This window comes from Engraulis encrasicolus, chromosome 18 (assembly GCF_034702125.1).
Source record: "Engraulis encrasicolus isolate BLACKSEA-1 chromosome 18, IST_EnEncr_1.0, whole genome shotgun sequence".
Lineage (NCBI taxonomy): Eukaryota > Metazoa > Chordata > Actinopteri > Clupeiformes > Engraulidae > Engraulis > Engraulis encrasicolus.
The window spans coordinates 53,609,162-53,627,302 of NC_085874.1; the positions used below are offsets into that span (position 1 = coordinate 53,609,162).

General features: G+C 42.6%; 1 protein-coding gene across 1 annotated transcript; it reads right to left on the bottom strand.

Moving 5' to 3' along the window:
• Nucleotides 1–10,307: 10,307 nt before the first annotated feature.
• On the bottom strand, nt 10,308–13,341 carry LOC134468720 (urotensin-2 receptor). The gene is made up of 2 exons (XM_063222597.1): nt 12,923–13,341; nt 10,308–11,839 (listed from the first exon to the last, which is right to left on the bottom strand). The coding sequence occupies exon 2, from the start codon at nt 11,821–11,823 to the stop codon at nt 10,720–10,722; it is 1,104 nt and encodes a 367-aa protein (XP_063078667.1). The 5' UTR covers nt 11,824–11,839; nt 12,923–13,341; the 3' UTR covers nt 10,308–10,719.
• Nucleotides 13,342–18,141: the final 4,800 nt, after the last annotated feature.

An 18,141-nucleotide genomic window follows, 5' to 3' on the forward strand; every position in this document is an offset into this window, starting at 1 on the left:
ATTGGGAACAGTGAAATGTAATGCGTGCAGTGAAATGTAATGTGTGCAGTGAAAAAGGACTTTCTGTTCTCATGTCATAAAAGATACTGAGTTATGTGTTTCTAAATTTGTAGAATTGTTTAACCACACAAATATTTGAACCTTGTACACATCTGTTTTTGGTGATAGAAACTTTTGGAGAAGTGAACTGACCTGCTCCTTCCCTCTTTAACACTACACTTGTAAGTCTTACATGCAAGACACACCCTCTTTAACACTACAATTTTAAGTCTTACATGCAAGACACAGTATTGATATAGATGTGGATACATTTATTTTAATATCATCATCAATTACGATATTCATAAACTGAACAATTCAGTTTCAAAGGAATATGTAAAATTATTGTCAAAACATCACACTAAGCCTGTTTGATATTTCTTTACATTATATTACATTATACCAAGTTTTTTTTTATCCAAAGGGACTTAACGTTATTTAGGTACAGGGTATTTTGTTACAGGCCCTAGAGCAATGTGGGGTTGGGTGCTTTTCTCAAGGGAACTTCAGCCATGGGTGAAGGTACTGGTAAGGATGGGATTTGAACCTGCAACCCTCTGATATAAAGACCAAGTCAAGTCAAGTCAGGTCAAGTCAAGTCAAGTCAGGTCAAGTTTTTATTGTCAGTTTCTTCATATGCACAGGTCATACAAGGACATTATAATTACGTTTCTCTCTCTATACCATGAAATGACATAGACATACACAAGACTGACATCTACAGACTGACATCAAAGTGCAAGACAGGACAAGTAACACTGATGGTCCAATACCAGTACAGTGACCAGCACTCTAACCATTGAGTCAAGGCTTCCCCTTAGCTAGTGCATACAGCTCCTCATACTGACTGAAACAACAAGTTTTTGCTGTATTGTATTGGGCAGATGTATTGCTATTTTCAGATCAGTAACGTCTGAACACAGCATATTGCTTGCATGTATTCCCATTATTTGTGTCCCACATTTTTATGGAGACGCTTTGTAACGGCATCCTACATGCGGTATACATTAACCCGCCGGCTGGCATCTGTTAGGACTTCCTGAGTCACCAGGCGGTCAGCTCTCACTTTTGCACCTTTGCTACAACCACAGGCTGTTTCTTCAGTGTGTGTGTGTGTGTGTGTGTGTGTGTGTGTGTGTGTGCGTGCGTGCGTGCGTGCGTGCGTGCGTGCGTGTGTGTGTGTGCGTGTGCGTGTGCGTGTGCGTGCGTGTGCGTGCGTGCGTGTGCGTGCGTGTGTGTGTGCGTGTGTGATAGGCTGTTTTTGCATGAGCAAGGTCGGCAATTGCCCAGGGCCTCATCCAATCAGGGGCCTCGTCATGGCATTATTGTTTTTGTTTTCCTGCATTATTGTATTTGTTTTCCTGCATTATTGTATTTGTTTTCCTGCATTATTGTATTTGTTTTCCTGCATTTAAAGTTTATCTACACACAGCGCTCCTCCTTCTTGTTGGTGCATCTCTGAAGTAGTCTGACAATGCCGGGAATAGATGGACTCAGTTTCTTCTTTTTTCTTCTTAGTTATTGACTGAATGAATAAGATGAAAAAATGGTCTGCAATGGCAGTTTTAGGAAATCTGAGGCCCTGGGCGAAGAACATTTTTGAGTAAATATAGGTTAAACGTGCAACGAATGAATAATAAGAAAACTAAGGGAAGGGGGTCCTCAAAATTGTTCTTTGCCCAGGGCCTCAGATTTCCTAAAACTGCTGCAACAGCTCTTAGACAAAAGCCCAGCAGCTCAAAGAGACAGATATACGTATATAGCCCTACACAGATATACGTAGCCCTACACAGATATACGTAGCCCTACACAGATATACGTAGCCCTACACAGATATACGTAGCCCTACACAGATATACGTAGCCCTGCTCCTCATAGAGAAAGATAGACGTAGCCCCCCTACACAAACTCACACACTTATGCCACAAACAGGATGAAGCCCAAGTGATTTATTACAGGTGGAGTGAAAGCCGCCCTCCTCTAAAAGGTCAGGTCGTTTTACAGCTGCTGGATTTGACAAAACACTGGTGATTGTGTCATGGCTTGCACTATAGCACCGTTTATCAGAAAATAAGATATAAAATTCTCAGGGTTCTACAGAACTCAGTCTATGAGTCATATCTGCGGGCTGCAATTTCTCAGGATCTGAAGCTATTTTAAAGGGAAGTGGGATTTAGTGACCTTGCAAGAGCTATCAAGACAATTACTTCTCAGCAGATCAGCAAACTAACATGGTTCCCACAGGATTGCCATCTTCCCAGTGTAACTTTGGGATCGCTCTCACACCATGTGTTATTACGAAACCCATGTTGTGAAAATTATGGTGAATTTTTAGAGGGTGACATCACATTTCCTTTTAAAAAAAGAACATGCACATGTGCACACGGTCTGAATCTCATGTGGGTCTCATGCCTTAATGATTATATAGAGAGGGTCTCATACCCTTAGATTATATACAGAGCTCAAACACTCTGAGAGGACAAGTGGCGCTACTTTGAGTTCATCATACAGCCATACCCTGAAGCAGCTGTTTCTTAACTGGTGGGCTGGGACCCTAAAATGGTTTCCAGAGGGGTCCTGGGTGGGTTGCCAAGTTGTGATGTGAAAATGTACTAATTCACCCTTTTATTGTTAGTCACAAAATTGAAACAAGATGTGATGTTGGATAAATGATTGTGGTGTCGAAGATGGTGAAACATGGTTAAAACTCCTCTCCACTCTGCAATACACATGTTGTCTGCATACTGTATACTGCTAAGTGCCGGTGCCTTTTATCAAAAGCATATATATTTTTTTTTTGATAAATATTCAAGGATTCCGACAGTACTGCAAACTATTGGGTCACAACGTACGTAATGACCAGTGAAAATTGTGGATCTCAAAACTATTCCAGTTAAGGACCACTGCCTTTTATGCATTTTGGTTAGGACATCCTAACATATGCTATACCATTGGCTATTCTACTCATCTTGACTCAGCAAGATTGTTCAATCTCATGGAAAATTGTGCTTTACAGTGTAAAATGTAGAAGCACTGTAACCGGCATACTGTAGTTGGCAACAACCCTGTGTCATAAACTCATTGTAAAAAAACAAAAAAACAAAGATGTTCATGCCACTCGTCTATCGTGTTATTCAGATTTTGTTGTAACTCAAATAGTGGGAACAAGGACATTAATAAATAACTACAATATACAGTAAATTGTGGTTGCATGTGCATGTTACGCAATTAAAGAGGTACGAGTAGAGTTCCCAACTAAAGAGGTACGAGTAGAGTAGAGTAGAGTAGAGTAGAGTAGAGTAGAGTAGAGTAGAGTAGTAGAGTAGAGTAGAGTAGAGTAGAGTAGAGTAGAGTAGAGTAGAGTACAGTAGAGTAAAGTAGAGTAGAGTAGAGTAGAGTAGAGTAGAGTAGAGTAGTGTAGAGTAGAGCAGAGTAGAGTAGAGTAGAGCAGAGTAGAGTAGAGTAGAGAAGAGTAGAGTAGAGTAGAGTAGAGTAGAGTAGAGTAGAGTAGAGTAGAGTAGAGTAGAGTAGAGTAGTGTAGTGTAGAGTAGAGTAGAGTAGAGTAGAGTAGAGTAGAGTAGAGGAGAGTAGAGTAGAGTATAGAGTAGAGTAGAGCAGAGTAGAGGAGAGTAGAGTAGAGTGGGGTAGAGTAGAGTAGAGTAGAGTAGAGTAGAGTAGAGTGTAGTAGTAGAGTAGAGTAGAGTAGAGTAGAGTAGAGTAGAGTAGAGTAGAGTAGAGTAGAGTAGAGTAGAGTACAGTAGAGTAGAGTAGAGTAGAGTAGAGTAGAGTAGAGTAGAGTAGAGTAGAGTACAGTAGAGTAGAGTAGAGTACAGTAGAGTAGAGTAGAGTAGAGTAGAGTTCCCAACTAAAGAGGTACGAGTAGAGTAGAGTTCCCAGCTGACTTCTCTGCAATACCTCTCAATGTTCCATTAGATTTTCTGTCCTGAAATCCCTCACGAAAAAAGAAATAGTTGACAAGAAAAAGTGTTTTTCGTCTAAAATGAAGAAGGCAAAGATGTGTAAATGATGTGTATGTTGTGCGCATAGGAAGCAGGGAGGGTTGTGGAGTGTAGATGATGTGTATGTTGTGCGTATAGGAAGCAGGGAGGGTCTTGGGGCCGCTCTCTTAACTGTAATCCCATCCTGTGTACTGCATGGTCAGGACCGCTCATGGCTTTGGCTGGGCCCGAGACAAAGACACATGAAGGGGCACCAAACCCAATGCATACAATGTAATGAGGATCCAATTTTGCCCCCCCATCTCCCTGAGCCCGGGACAAGTGACCCCTTTGTCCCCCCCTCCCCTGTCAGCTTCCCTGTGTGTGGTGTGCTTTTAAGACCCCTGCCCCCCCCCCCCCCCCCCCCCACTCCCCTGTCAGCTTCCCGGTGTGTGGTGTGCTTTTAAGACCCCTGCCACCCTCGCGCCCCATTTCCTCATCTTCTGCTTACCGCATGCTTCACAGCACTTTAATTACTTCCTTTGTTCCCCTGAGACACAATAGTGCTTTTCCCAGACAAACTGCCCCATTCACAACAAGAGCGTTTAACTGCGATGTCGAGGAGGGGACTGAAACCGCCGGTAATGAAGATGAGCAGGAAAACGTATGCAGGAAGGAAAATGATCTTCTGTTATTGCAAGGAATTCAATTAAAGTGATGAATGGCAAACAATTGAAACCTAATAGAGAGGGAGGGTGACAGCTTTTTATTTACTTTAAAATTCCATCTCTTTAGTTTTTTATGTGAGGCTCCAACACGCACACATGCAGGCAATATATTTATGCCAACTTCTTAAACATCAGTGGTGACCATATCTCTATATCGGTACATCAGGGTATCTCGGCTAACTTGCTCAGATCTTTTAAACAACTTACCGGACAATATCATCATCCCTGACTTGCACTACAGTGTGTCTACGTGTGTTCCTGTGCGTGGGCGTGAGTGTGTGTATGCACACGCACACGTGCAGGGACACCGACAGGGGGGAACAAAGGAGACAGTTGTCTCGGGCCCAGGGAGAGAGGGGGCCCAGAATCTTCATTACATTGTATGTATTGGGCTGGGGGGCCGTCTCAGACAAATTTGTCCTGGGCCCAGCCAAACCTGTCAGTAGCCCTGTGCGTGTGTTATTTATAATGTAGATTCAAGAAGTTGCAGACGAGGTACAATAGGTGCTATCCCGGTGTATATACTGTATACATAAGGTTAGTGGCTGAGGTATTATTCCGGTGTGTATATACTGTACATAAGATACTTTTCTGATGTATCTTTACTTAACCCTATCCAGACCGGGGGGGGGGGCTAAAAGTGCCCGCACCAACTTTGATGTTGTATAACTCCTGAATGACTAAAGCTAGGACTACGAAACTTTGTGACTTTTCCTAACATGAAGTTGGCTACAGTGTGATACCAACAGATTAGGTTTATTATTTTTGTTGTTGCCATGGAAACGGGTTTCTGACAGGTACGCCCGACCAAAAATCACTGATCTAAGTCTGATCATCATCACTTTTCATATTTTTTTACATTTTCATTAGCATCAGACACCCTTGTGAACATTTGAAGTGGTCTGAAGCACATAAAAACCAAAATTGATGTGCATTACCCAAGTTAGATGGAAAATACATTAAGGTGACATTTTGGGCAATAAAATCAGGAAATGACGTCATAATGATGTCATAATATCCAATAATGACATCAAACTGATGTCATTCATAGATCTTTGGCTGAAGATCATCCCCTCCAAGTTTGGTGGTCATACGCCATTCGGTTCCCAAGTTATGAGGGGGGGGGGGTCAAATGAGCCCCCCCCCCGGTCCCAGGAATGCCAAAAAAGCCCGGTCTGGATAGGGTTAAGGTACCGTCCTGGTGTATATATGCATAAGGTTAGTGACTGAGGTACTGTCCTGGTGTATATATGCATAAGGTTAGGGACTGAGGTACTGTCCTGGTGTATATATGCATAAGGTTAGGGACTGAGGTACTGTCCTGGTGTATATATGCATAAGGTTAGGGACTGAGGTACCGTCCTGGTGTATATATGCATAAGGTTAGTGACTGTGATGTATTTCCACAGATGCTTCTCAGCCATGTGAGTACAGATGGCAAAACCGTACGAGTCTGACTAATCTTAGAGAAATGGGAGATGCAGCAGGCATTAGAGGGAAACATGACACGGCCTTCCCAGAATCAGAGGAAAACTATTTACAAGACAGAATGAAGCAAGACTACCGGCATCAACAAAAAGACTGTCTGAACTATCTGTTGTGGTGCATCCAGCAACAAGCATATCCACACTAGCTACTACTATTTTGGACACCAGATGGAAATCAGAATTTGGTCTATAATCTGGCACATTTTCATTTATGTGTTCATTGATGTGCAATGCCCAGAGAAAATAAAAGAGAAGTTTAAAAAAAAAAGTAAACACAGCAGTAGGATATTCATGGACCGCTGTTTTGGGTGTTTGAATGTGTCGCAAGATTCACATTTTATCTACTAACTAATACAGTGAATCTGTTGGCAAACTATTTCATAGACTTCTCTTCTGACACCATTTCATAGACTTCTCTTCTGAGACCATTTCATAGACTTCTCTTCTGACACCATTTCATAGACTTCTCTTCTCTTCTCTTCTCTTCTCTTCTCTTCTCTTCTCTTCTCTTCTCTTCTCTTCTCTTCTCCTCTGACACGTTTATTTGACAGGGGGCATGTACAGGACAGTTCCAGTATCAGAATTAGCAAAAGTGTATTCACATCTGTAGTGTATTCACATCTGTAGTGTATTCACATCTGTAGTGTATTCACATCTGTAGTGTATTCACATCTGTAGTGTATTCACATCTGTAGTGTATTCACATCTGTGATTCTAAAGGCAGCATTGCACAGGGAAAGATGAGAGTAAAAAAGAACACACTCACATTTGCATTACTACACAAAGCAGTGATGCTTTTGTCCAGTTTGATGCATTCTGGTTTGAAAATTCTTCATCACGAACGAACCCAATGCCATGTAGTCTTACCACACCTCACCCCCTGACCCTTCTGCTCTCTTACGTCACAAGTTCTCATCAAGAATGCACCCTTGAACTAATTCTGCTTGAGCAATGCTCCACATTGCCTTTTTGTAGAGAAAGTTAATCACTTTGCATTCATTTAGCAGTTTAGGGCCGATGGTTGAGGGGAAAAATAAATTAAGAGTAAAAACCTACTTTGGCCGATGATAGTGATGAGGCTAATCATGGCTAGAGATGTATGTGTGTGATCAACCACAACTTCTTTACCGATGGTGGGGGTGGGGGGTAGAATACATAAACACTTACATGGATATATCCGAAGTGTTTTCTACAAGTTCAAAGTCTTGATAAACTGCCTTTTTGATGTGGCCTGGGCCTGCACTTCCTGTTACACTGAACAACATTTTCCAATCTGCTTTTTCTCCCTGAGCTGGGGAACGCTGGGACACTGCCACCGGGTTTAACATAATAATGTGAGTCAGCATAGCTTAGCGTAGCTTATCAAGTGAGCTGAATGACCGATGCGTTATCTTGAAGCTTTTCCCAGAGGACTGAGGACCAGAGGCTTTTGACAGACAGGTTTAGCCAACCATGAAGTGTGTTTGTACATGGGACTCACCAGACTAACATCTCTGAGCTGTGTTGTCCTACAGGAATAGCCAGGCCATTTTGATGTGAGTAAGTGACACGATCATATGACCATTTAACAACTCAAACCATTCTGACAAATGGCAAATGAGGAAAATGCTGACAATGATACACCAGCATTATTAAGTAGTAGAGGACATTGAATCAGTCTGTTAGGTACAATGTTATATTAATCGTAGATCAGATGTGAAATGGCCTACAACTTAAAAGAAATATGATAGATAGATAGATAGATAGATAGATAGATAGATAGATAGATAGATAGATAGATAGATAGATAGATAGATAGATAGATAGATAGATAGATAGATAGATACAGTAGATAGATAGATAGATAGATAGATAGATAGATAGATAGATAGATAGATAGATAGATAGATAGATAGATAGATAGATAGATAGATAGATAGATAGATAGATAGATAGATAGATAGATAGATAGATAGATAGATAGATAGATAGATAGATAGATAGATAGATAGATAGACGAGCAGTACAAACACGAGCTATAATGTCCGTTATACTGTTGTTGAGTTGGTGTAGTTTTCCTCTGTGTGTTTGTGGTTATTAATTTTGCCATGCAGGAACACCACAGGATGACATGAGGCATTGCAGCTTCTTATTTTAGAGCCACACAAGTGTCTTCTCCTGGTACCACCCAATAAACAATCCCTATTTGCTCTCCAAGCACACTGTTTTTCACACGTGCCCACACACACACACACACACACACACACACACACACACACACACACACACACACACACACACACACACACACACACACACACACACACACACACACACACACACACACACACACACACACACACACACACTTGGGAGTGAAGTGCTGATGTCCGCTGATCTGCTTCCTTAGGGGAACTGAGGGGAAGGAATACACACACACACACACACACACACACACACACACACACACACACACACACACACACACACACACACACACACACACACACACACACACACACACACACACACACACACACACACACACACACACACACACACACACACACACACACACACACACACACACACACACATAGCTTAGGGGAAGGAATAGGCGGAATAGCAATGGGCCATAAATTGTTGTTGAGACTTAATAATAGGATGGGAAATGCTCCAATATGTTGTGTAGCCTTCGTGTGAGAATGAAATGCTCCAATATGTTTTGTAGCCTTCGTGTGGGCTCCAGTATCATATTGAAACTATGTGTAATTAAATTGTCATTCGTTAGAAAATAACTTCTAAGATTAAAAACACATGCAGAGGTGATCATGTTTTGTCTTTGATACACACAAAACATATCAAAATTAGATGTTGACAAGTAGAAATTGCAACGATTGTACGTGCATAATAACTAACATGTACTGTATGCATATGGCAAGAGAACCAACATAGATCTAAAAGGGTCGCAACTGTAAATATATGTATGTATGTATATATATATATATATATATATATATATATATATATATATATATATATATATATATATGTGTGTTTTTAGAAATCTATCATCAAACCTTATTGGAAGCCCTTTTAATGTTTTTTGTCTGTTCACAGATTTCCATCTCAGCAGGGCGTTTTGTTTTCTCAACCCACGGTATCAGGAGCTAAGGTCTCGCTCCAGTTGCAAACCGTAACAAGTGTGAAGAGAGACGAATGGAAAAATCAAAAGAGCCGTTTTGTTTGAGGTGACTGATCGGTGTGCATAAGGCTGCCAACCACACCAGCGGAGAGGTACAGAAAGATTATTAATGTGTCTTGGAAAACTACCACGTTAGACCCATTATACATCACATAACACAGTGATGAGAATACGTGGGACATGCACGCAAAAGGTAAAACGAGGGCATTAGGTCATAGTGCTCTTCTATTTTAGCTATGGGCAGACTGCCACGGTATAATTTAATTTAAGAAGGTGCATTGTTATGGAGTGACACTTCTGTTTGTCATCACAAAAGCTACAATTGGAACCAAGTAGGAAAATACTCCCAAAGCCACAGAAGGGTACTTATGATTTTAAAATGGGATGACCAAAAAGAAAAGCTATATCCTGCATATATCTGTCATTCTGAATGAGCACAGAAAGGGGCCCACGCCCCAACCCCTGAGAGGAGTAGGATGTTTTTATATCAGTGCATTGCAAAGAGATTGGATTTGGACAAATAAACATCCTCTTAAAATATATTTCATTTACTCTTAGATTTATTTGGAAATCACAAGCTCTAATATGCTACATTTAACATTTTCTGTTGCATGTAACAACATAGACAGTCTGTTCTGTATTTTTCCATTGGCCAATCCAAATACTCTGGTTGAAAACATATAGAAATAATGTTTGTGGATTTTTAAATAGCTCATGAAAGTACACATTTAATTAATTATTTGACTCGGTGGACTAAAGAATCAGCAATTATCATGACTATCTCCTATCACAGGGGATGGTAGTATATTACATTACATTACATTACATTACATTACTTCCCTGTATTTCAAGGGAAACAAGAAGAATCACTGCAATCTGCTGGACTTAATTTTGCTCTTTTTTTAATCAGTGAACAACGTGCCTTACTTGTGCTTCTTCAGGTTCACTTTGACATTCACACACAGTACCTCCCACCCAGACTTGCATATAGTACCTCCCACAAGACCCCACACAGACCTGTGGGAGGTATGCGAATGTCAAAGTGAACCTGAAGAAAGCTCAAGCGAAACGTGCTGTTCAAGAAGCAGCAAAGTTAAGTGCACCAGAGTGCTGTGATCCTTCTCGTTTCCCTCGGATTACTGATGACTGCACTTCACCAGCTCCAGGAAAGTGTCTGTGCATACTGTAGGAGTGTCAGCTCTTGTCCTGTATTTCAGTTGACCATAAAGGAGTTATCAGTGGCCATACTGTAGGAGTTTCAGCTCTTGTCCTGTATTTCAGTTGACCATAAAGGAGTTATCAGTGGCCAATATGCAGATAACAGATGTGAAACCTGCAGTACCTTATAACTCGTTGTTAGTGTGGGTGCGTGAGGAGGTGCTTGCCAGTGCAAAGCTCTCAGTGCCTTGATGGCTGCTGGTGGAAAGGGAGCGACGAGGCCGAGGGGGGCGCTGGAAGCAGCCGCGATGACTAAAGTAGGGGCTGGCACTCCAAGTCCTGTGCCGCTTATGGAGATAGTCCTTGTAGTTCTTAGTGAGCAGCGTGTAGAGGAAAGGGTTTATGCAGCTGTTGCTGTAGGTCAGGCAGGTGGTCACGTAGTTGATGACCCTCTTAGTGGTTGTGGAGAGATCCATGTCTGGGTAGAACTCTCCTAGGAGCTGCCAGACCCAGAAGGGCAGGAAGCACGCCCAGAAGAGCAGCACGATGGTGAGGATGAGGTACAGCACCTTCTGGTTGGGCAGCCGCTTGGTCTGTTTGAAGGCCTCCGTCTGGGAGATCCAGTATTTACGAGCGAGTCGAACGTACAGGTAGCCGATGATCACCCCCGGAGCCACTATACTACTGCAAAACAAAATGGAGATGTAGATTTTATAGGACAGAGGATCTAGTGTTGTCTGGCACATTCGCTTGGAGCCCACTGCCATCAACTTGATCTCGATCATCATGGGCAAGGTGAGTATCAGAGAGGCGGCCCACACCAGCACGGCGATGGCCTTGCGATAGCTCTTGGAGCGCTTGACCGTATCGAAGGGCTTGAGCACGGCCAGGTAGCGCTCGGTGCTCATGGCCGTCAGTGTGAATATGCTAGCGTGCATGGTGAGGAAGTCCAGGCTGATCAGGACGTGGCAGCCCACGGCGCCAAAATGCCAGCCCTGCAGGAAGTGGGTGCAGACCACGAAGGGGATGGTGAGGAGGTACAGCAGGTCGGCCATGGCCAGGTTGAGGATGTAGATGTACATGGAGGCGGAGGACCTCATAGAGTTGTACATGATGACCAGCGTGTAGATGTTACCAGACACACCGATCAGGCACATGATGGAGAGGAGGGTGCTGATGGTGAGAGTGGCGGTGGGGTCTTGCGATGACCAGGTGGAGTTGAGGGGTGGTTGCTCTGTAGCGTTGGGCGCGGCATCTGCCACTGCCAGCCCGTCAGTACTGCGCTCCATGGAGATGGTCACATCACTGTGCAGAAATACACAGCACAACACACAACACATCCGGGATTAGAAATACACAACACAACCGGGATTATCAAAACAAACAAAATACAAAAAATGGACAAGACAACAGCGAGAGACTGAGATTGTCGAGGAAAACTAAGACAAACAAAAAACATGATTTTTTCATTTGTTACCAGTCTCATGTACTTGTCATATGATCATCAGAGCCCTGAAACAAGTCATACAGAAAAAAAAATAGTATAAAAAGTACAGGAGATAAGTTGTGATGGTGCAAATACAAGAAATAAAAACAAGAAAAAACAAAAGCAGATGCACCCCTTGAAAAAAAGTCAGAATGGGCGAGGCATGGTATTAAATGGTAATCCATAACGAGGCGTTGTATTAAATGGTAATTCCATTGTAAAATGCAAAATTAAAGAGGGGTTGCATTAAACAGGAAGACCACATTCTCAGACTGAGTGTATTGTTCACGCAGCTGCCGTAGGTTAAGACAAGACTCATCCGACAAGAGTTTACAGTAAGTGGACCTAGAGAACGGAGAGACCTCATTGAAGTCTACAAAAATAGTCAAATTGACTTGCAGGTGTAAAACTAATCTAATGTACTTACAGGTGTTTGTGTGGCAGTTTTGTTATGTGTGTTTATAATGTGTGGTATCTGCATATGAATAAATTAAGACCTGCGTCCTTCAGTCCATTTAAGGCCAGACAAACACAACATAAAAAAACAATAACAAGCATCCTATTTTAAAGATAGACTTGAGGGAGGATTATTGTTTTTAGATTTGGCTTTTTGATGTTCATTCCATGTACCATCTACCACTAAAAAAACGCATTGCTTTCATTCACTACCATATAAAAACCTCAATATTTCATTCACTACCATATAAATGTGAGTGTGTTTGTTGTGTGACGCTATTCTATTCTCATACTCTTACTTGATGTAACAGCAACTTTCAAATGACAAAAACAGCACCTTTGAGGCAATTCCTCACCATCTTCATCAAATGATACCATTTCAGTTCATAATAGAATATAGTAGATACTAAAAGAAAGCAGAATGGGAAAAGACAAAAGAAACATACCTTTTTTAAATCCCCAGGCTGAGACATTTTAAGTCCACCGTCATGTCCCTATAAACCCCCTGTGGAATGTACATTACAGGGCAGTGCATATCCTGTTCACTGGTCACACATGTCTTCAGGTTGCAAAACAGATGAGAGCTAACCAAACTCCAAAATCAAAAACACCTTTTGTCTTGAATTTCTGTAGCTCCCTCAGTTCAGCGGAATAAAGATGTAACAGATAAGCCTTAGTTGCAGTTTCCTGCCATCGCTGGTGGTAAAGAGATTCCAAATGATTCCAAGTGATTCATAATTAAATATTTTTTCTTTTGTTAGAACAATAAAACCATAACTTGGCAGCTTCTTCACTGTAACTCAACAATAGATTTAGAAAAGCGTTTCACAGGCTGCAGTGAGTGCTGTGTAGAGGAAGGGGTGACGGGCTGTAACCCTCACATGTCTAAAATGGGAGGGAAAAAAGAAGGGAGGGGGGGGAGACAGGCAGGGGTGAAGAGAGGGAAAGGAGGGATGAAGAGAGGGAGGGATGAAAAGAGAGAAAGAGGGAGGGGGAACAGGGAGGGATGAAGAGAAGGAGTGGGTTGAAGGAGAGGAGGGCAAGGATCAGACAGCGCTATGCAACAAAATTATGGGATGGGGGCAGACAGCGCTATGCAACAAAATTATGGGGCTTTTCTACTGTTCCTGTTTTGATAAGATCTGTGTGGTTTTTGTATGTAGATTGCAGAGCTGAAATAGCTCAGCCACCGACCACAACATGAGCATAATACGTCTCTAAAAATGCAGCTTCATTAAGCGGCACGTGATTGCGTTTTGTTTTTGAGTAGGAAGTCTGGTATATAAAATTAATCATGGCTATGGCTCAGGGTTACTTACACAGGTCATAATAATTCCTCCCAGAAAAGAGTTGTGACCTAAGGTTCAGCCACTATAATATACAGTACATGTGGGTTAGGGTTAGCTTGTATAATAGTACATGTGGGTTAGGGTTAGCTTGTATAATAGTACATGTGGGTTAGGGTTAGCCTGTATAATGTACATGTGGGTTAGGGTTAGCCTGTATAATAGTACATGTGGGTTAGGGTTAGCTTGTATAATAGTACATGTGGGTTAGGGTTAGCTTGTATAATGTACAGTACATGTGTATGAAATGCCCTATACTGTACTTTGCAGTTTCCTTCTTGTTTGTCGAAGACATTGACAATTCAAAACTCCAATGGTAGCATGGTCACTGGTTGAGGCTATGCTACATGTGGGTGTGACTATGCTACATGTGGGTGTGGCTATTCTGCAAGTGGGTGGGGCTATGCTGCAGGTGGGTGTGTCTGGCCTGGGCCGACCTTCCATTACACAACCTTCACAAAAACAGCACATTTCAATCGATTGAACATTTCAATGGGGCCCTACGCAGTTATTTTGGTGGGGCCCTAGGTAGTTATTTTGGTGGGGCCCAAGGCAGTTGTTTCGGCGGGGCCCTAGGCAGTTAAAAAGGGATTTTGGCGGGGCCCTAGGCAGTTGTTTTTTCGGGGCCCAAGGCAGTTGTTTTAGTGGGGCCCTAGGCAGTTGTTTCGGCGGGGCCCAAGGCAGTTAAAAAGGGATTTTGGCGGGGCCCTAGGCAGTTGTTTTTTCGGGGCCCAAGGCAGTTGTTTTGGCGGGGCCCTAGGCAGTTGTTTTGGTGGGGCCCTAGGCAGTTGTTTTGGTGGGGCCCTAGGCAGTTTCCTAGTCTAAGCTGCCTTCATACAGCTGCCATGCCCCTATTGGAAACTAGCAGGAGTCCAGAATTAATGGAATTCAATGGAAAGTCGCCATTAAGGAGACTAGACTTGGTGACATGTGGTATGCTTTATCTAGGTCAGGGGTTCCCAACCTTTTTCAACTTGGGGCCCACTCGAAATTGTCAAAAATGTTTCGGGCCCACCTCTGACCCAATTAAGAGTAAAACTCAAATAAATCAACAGCAACACACACCAAAATATGATTATTATTTTAGGAAAATGATTTCAAGGCCCACTTGGAATACCTTCAGGGCCCACCAGTGGGCCCCGGGCCATAGGTTGGGAACCACTGATCTAGGTTACAATATTGAAGATTTTGTACAATCATTGTGTAAAGCAGCTCAGCTGAGGTGACGTCATCAGAGTCCTCAAGCAGCATATTGTGCTGCTGGGTGACAACTGCAAACAGTCTCCTGAACAATGGTGTTGGGAAAACATCCACAGTCCACTGGCCAAGCAGAGGAAAAAATAGAAACAGTAGTCATGTGCAAGCGACTGCAAACGGATGCATCAGAAATGCTCTCTGGGCTGAGAAAATAGAAACAGTGGTCATGTGCAAGTGACTGCAAACGGATGCATCAGAAATGCTCTCTGGGCTGAGAATAGGGGCGTCAGGCTACTAATACAGCAACAGGTCCAGCACAATCTCCCGGGTGATGAGCTCACCCGTCTGACCTGTATAGATGACAAGCTGAGGTGGGGAGGAGGGACTGTTACAGAGGTGCACGGCAAACGAGCGATCATTCATATGATGTAGACTGCCTTATAAAGCTCATCACTTGAATCTAAAATTCTAAAATGTACCTAATCCCACTGTTACCTGGGGAACTGGACTTGTGCATAGACAACCCATTCATATGAAAAGTGTACATTTTACAAAGCTTAAAGAGTATTTAGAAATTGATCATAGTAAAATGTTAATTAAAGAGATTTATCGATAGGCAGCGTTCATTTTGGAAATCAAGTATTTTAAACAATCACACACTGGACCTTAAACTGAATTGCATGACAGACCTCCAACCTTCCACAAACCAGTTTACAATGACAAGAGGTGAAGAGTGCAAGATATAAAAAACTAAAATAACCACAACAGTTGCAAAAATAATCATAATGATACTTTCATGTCTGGAATATCTATATCTTATTCAATTTTGTTGCACAGCTACTGTAGGTCAAATTAGACTGTGGAAAATGTACAAGATTGGCAATGAGACTGGCATCAGTCCCTGTGGAGCGCATGAGAACAGAACAGAACCTGCTGTGGGTTGAACAGAACCTGCTGTGGGTTGAACAGAACCTGCTGGTTCGGCCAGAAGATCAACAGGGTTAATGGATGGGAAATCAGCAAGGGTGGTGCATGATGGGAAATCAGCAAGGGTGGTGCATGATGGGAAATCAGCAAGGGTGGTACTCTCCTACTTAGGCAGTCATGATGGGACGAAGAGGTGACTAATAACAACACATCACAGGGACATGGAGTTCAGATAAGATAGCCTCTTCTCCAGCTGAGCATGTTCTTAGAGAAGATTAGAGGAGGCTTTATTGATGCACCTGAGGCTCCTCTCTCTCTCTCTCTCTCTCTCTCTCTCTCTCCCTCTCTCTCTCTAACTATCTCTCTCTCTATCTCTCCCTCTCTCTCTCTAACTCTCTCTCTCTCTCTCTCTCTCTCTCTCTCTCTCTCTCTCTCTCTCTCTCTCGGCTTTCATCTTGTTTTTCCAAGAGGCCTCAGGTTCAGAGAGCTGCTGAAGACTACTTGCCTGTGGTTTTTCAATGAATGAAAATGTTTGTTTTTGCGCCGTAATGCATATCCATACATAGATACTGTATATCAATGCCTGATGGCTGTACATATGGATCGTCTGTATATCAATACCTGATGAATATCCATGTGGATAGTCTGTATATCAATTAGAGATGCACCGGATCCGGTTCCGGTTCCGGATCTGGCAGGATAATAGGGTTTTTCTCAGGATTCGGATCCGACACGATCTTAAGCAGTGGATCCGGTATCCGGCAGTTACCTAAAAATCAGGATCTGGTGCATCTCTAGTTTTTACGTAGCCTAGGCTTTTCAGTCAGTCTTTCACAACCCCAATCACTGCACGGAGTGAAAGCCCTTTGGAAGTGGCTTCAAGCAGCAAGCAAATGAGTCTAAAAAATAGTTTGAGCCAACGTAATAAAAAGGGACCATGTGTGCGAGTAGACTATGTGTTTCAACCCTTTCGTAGGATCCGGTATCCGGTTCCAGATCCGGCAGGATCTTAAGCAGTGGATCCGGTATCCGACAGGATCCTAAAAATCAGGATCCGGTACATCTCTAATATCAATGCCTGATGGCTGTCCATGTGGATAGTCTGTATATCAATACCTGGTGGCTGTCCATGTGGATAGTCTGTATATGTTTTTTGTGCTCACACAACATCACACACACTTACACACCGGCATCACACACACTTACACACACCGGCATCACACACACTTACACACACACCGGCATCTGACACACTTACACACACCGGCATCTGACACACTTACACACACCGGTATCACACACACTTACACACACAACGGCATCACACACACTTACACACACCGGCATCACACACACTTACACACGCAGGCATCAAACACACTTACACACACCGGCATCTGACACACTTACACACACCGGTATCACACACACTTACACACACGCAGGCATCAAACACACTTACACACGCGGGCATCACACACACTTACACATGCAGGCATCACACACACTTACACACACCGGCATCTGACACACTTACACACACGCAGGCATCACACACACTTACACACACGGGCATCACACACACTTACACACATGCAGGCATCACACACACTTACACACGCGGGCATCACACACACTTACACACGCAGGCATCACACACACTTACACACGCAGGCATCACACACAGTTACAGCTAAGGCAGTTCCTGAGATGGGAAACTCTGCCCTTTCATCACAAGAGCTTAAATCCTTTAAAGTGCCCTGTTAACGTTCCTTAGAATCAACCATAGCCATTACCAGGGTCACTATAAATTTAAAGCATTTGTTACGAGAAAGATGAAGGTACAGTTTATCATGCACATTCCAATGGCCCTCAGCACGAAAACTCCAGATAAACTGGGATGAAAATTGCTAATGATAATACTGTCATTAAACCATAACCATAAATGTTCTCTAATGTATTACGTCTAACGTCTTGTTCACTTTATAAATGTTCTCTAATGTCTTCCATCTTGTTCACTTTATTTGGCTGACAATGAGTGTGAGGTAGTATTAAGACACTAACAGTAACAGTAGTATTAAGTAGTATTAAGACACTAACAGTAACAGTAACAGAGACTAACAGAACACTAATTATCCCATTTGTGTTTTGGTTCCCTATTTTTGCTTTTGTTTTGGATTTTCATCTGTATAATA